At 37.7% G+C, this 1,890-nt stretch overlaps 1 protein-coding gene across 1 annotated transcript; it reads right to left on the reverse strand.

The window, feature by feature from the left end:
- Positions 1-597: 597 nt before the first annotated feature.
- Positions 598-1,575, reverse strand: LOC108792632 (galactoside 2-alpha-L-fucosyltransferase 2-like). Its single transcript, XM_018563446.1, has one exon. The coding sequence runs from the start codon at positions 1,546-1,548 to the stop codon at positions 646-648; it is 903 nt and encodes a 300-aa protein (XP_018418948.1). The 5' UTR covers positions 1,549-1,575; the 3' UTR covers positions 598-645.
- Between the last annotated feature and the right edge of the window lie 315 nt (positions 1,576-1,890).

Below are 1,890 nucleotides of genomic sequence, written 5' to 3' on the forward strand. Positions count from 1 at the left end.
AGCATTTGACAACGTCAATATGCAATGGATGTTTCGAGTATTATCTATGTTTGGATTCAGGGGCAGGATACTCTCCTCCTACACAGTATGTATGCCTCTCCGGTCGCGAGAATACTGACCCAGGGAGCTATATCTTCCTCCTTCGCTTTGGGCAAGGGGACGCGACAAGGTTGTCCAATAATAAAATTTGTTTGAAAATTTTTTTTAGCAGATCTATAAAGCTCCCTCTCACACAAGATATACTTTGGGACAATTTTATCTGAACTGGCTGGTAGATTTTTTTTCACATTAATGGGATAAGACATGATATGGTACTAGATAATGAGAAAATTACAACTAAAGCAGAAGAAAATGTTTTGAACAAACAGTCAGGTGTCAGCTTTCATTCTCCCTGTGAGAATAAATAAAAAGTGATTGGTTCCTCTGGACAATTTCTATTTGTTTACTCTGATGTTCATAAATCTGACACTTAAATGTGGTAATATTCTTGTAACAACATACCAGATGGTATCAAAATAAATTATAAAATATAGATTCTATTTTTGTATTGTATGAAACACAATTTCTATTTCTATTTCAAAAGATGTTCATTTTCCAAATACTCTTGGTATTATGTTAAACTCCAGTGGAGTTCCTAAGTTATCATTAAGGTTGTTTGTTATTCAACAGTGGAGAGAGGTCTGCGGGAATTCCAATCCATTCTGGGAGAAAAGTAGCTTCATATTTAAAAAGTTTAAGAAAAGGAGAGTCAGGCAGTGTGTAGTTTGTTAAGTAGATGGTTTCCCCACCAACCAGATACCCCACCCAAATACCAAAGGTTCCAACAGTCATGATAGTGTGGTTGCAATGTGCCAGGAGGGCAAAGTCCCGTCCAGGAGATCCCTCTTGACCATCTCCAGCAAAGTGAACATCTCCCTTTGAATTATTGATGTTTTCTTTACACCAGTCCATCCCGTTACTGGTCACAATAAACAGCAGGCTTTCATACTTGTTCCTGAAATAATCCATGGCTTTTGGAAAATATCCATTGTCAGCAACCACCCCTTTCCATGTGTTGGGCATACCATGCACATAGTCACCTCGACGGACATGTATAGCCACAAAAGTGAAATTTTTCTTGTCACCACGCACATTGTTCAGATACGCATAAGACTCTTCTTTAATAAAGTCATGGAATGTAAATTCACGAAGAATCTCATCTTTTATGTGGTGGTAAAATGTAAAAGAACATGGGGTGCCACCAAAATGAACATATTCTCCTTCAATATGTCGGTAATCCTCAGACATCCAGTCATGAAGTCCATAACCCCTCCATTTGATACGGTTAGCTACATCACGGTTAAGCACTGGCAGTCGAATCTTAAAGATCTTTGATAGTTGGTTGTGCATCTCTGGCAAGATGTAGGCTTGTCGACCATTCATCTTAGAAAGAGAATAAAGTGTGGCATATTCTCCCATTAAATTACCTAAGCGACCAATGGCATTGACAGTCCACATACCAGTCAGAGGTTTCGGTTGCTCCACAACTTTTTTCTTCTCAGTGGGCATTGCCTGTGTTGTTAACAATGGTTTCCTTGTTTTCATAATGTCCATAAACATATTGATGTTCATTGTGTTTGAGAAAATACAGGAAAACTTCATAATGACCAGGCAAATCACAGTAACTCCTATGATCCAGAAGAAACATTTGTTCATTGTCCCAGGGGACCTAGCTAGAGATAAATAGAAAAAAATGTATATATTAAAAACAATAACAAAAACAGAACTGATTTTGTATGTGAAAAGAAAAGTCTGCAGACATGTATGACAGCTAACCTATTTCAAAAGTAGATGTAAAGGAAAGTATTAAAATAACAAGAAGGGAACCCTGTTGCCCTCTAGCAGGAATTA

Source organism: Nanorana parkeri, unplaced genomic scaffold (assembly GCF_000935625.1).
Source record: "Nanorana parkeri isolate BGI_ZX_2015 unplaced genomic scaffold, ASM93562v1 scaffold665, whole genome shotgun sequence".
NCBI classification, from domain to species: domain Eukaryota; kingdom Metazoa; phylum Chordata; class Amphibia; order Anura; family Dicroglossidae; genus Nanorana; species Nanorana parkeri.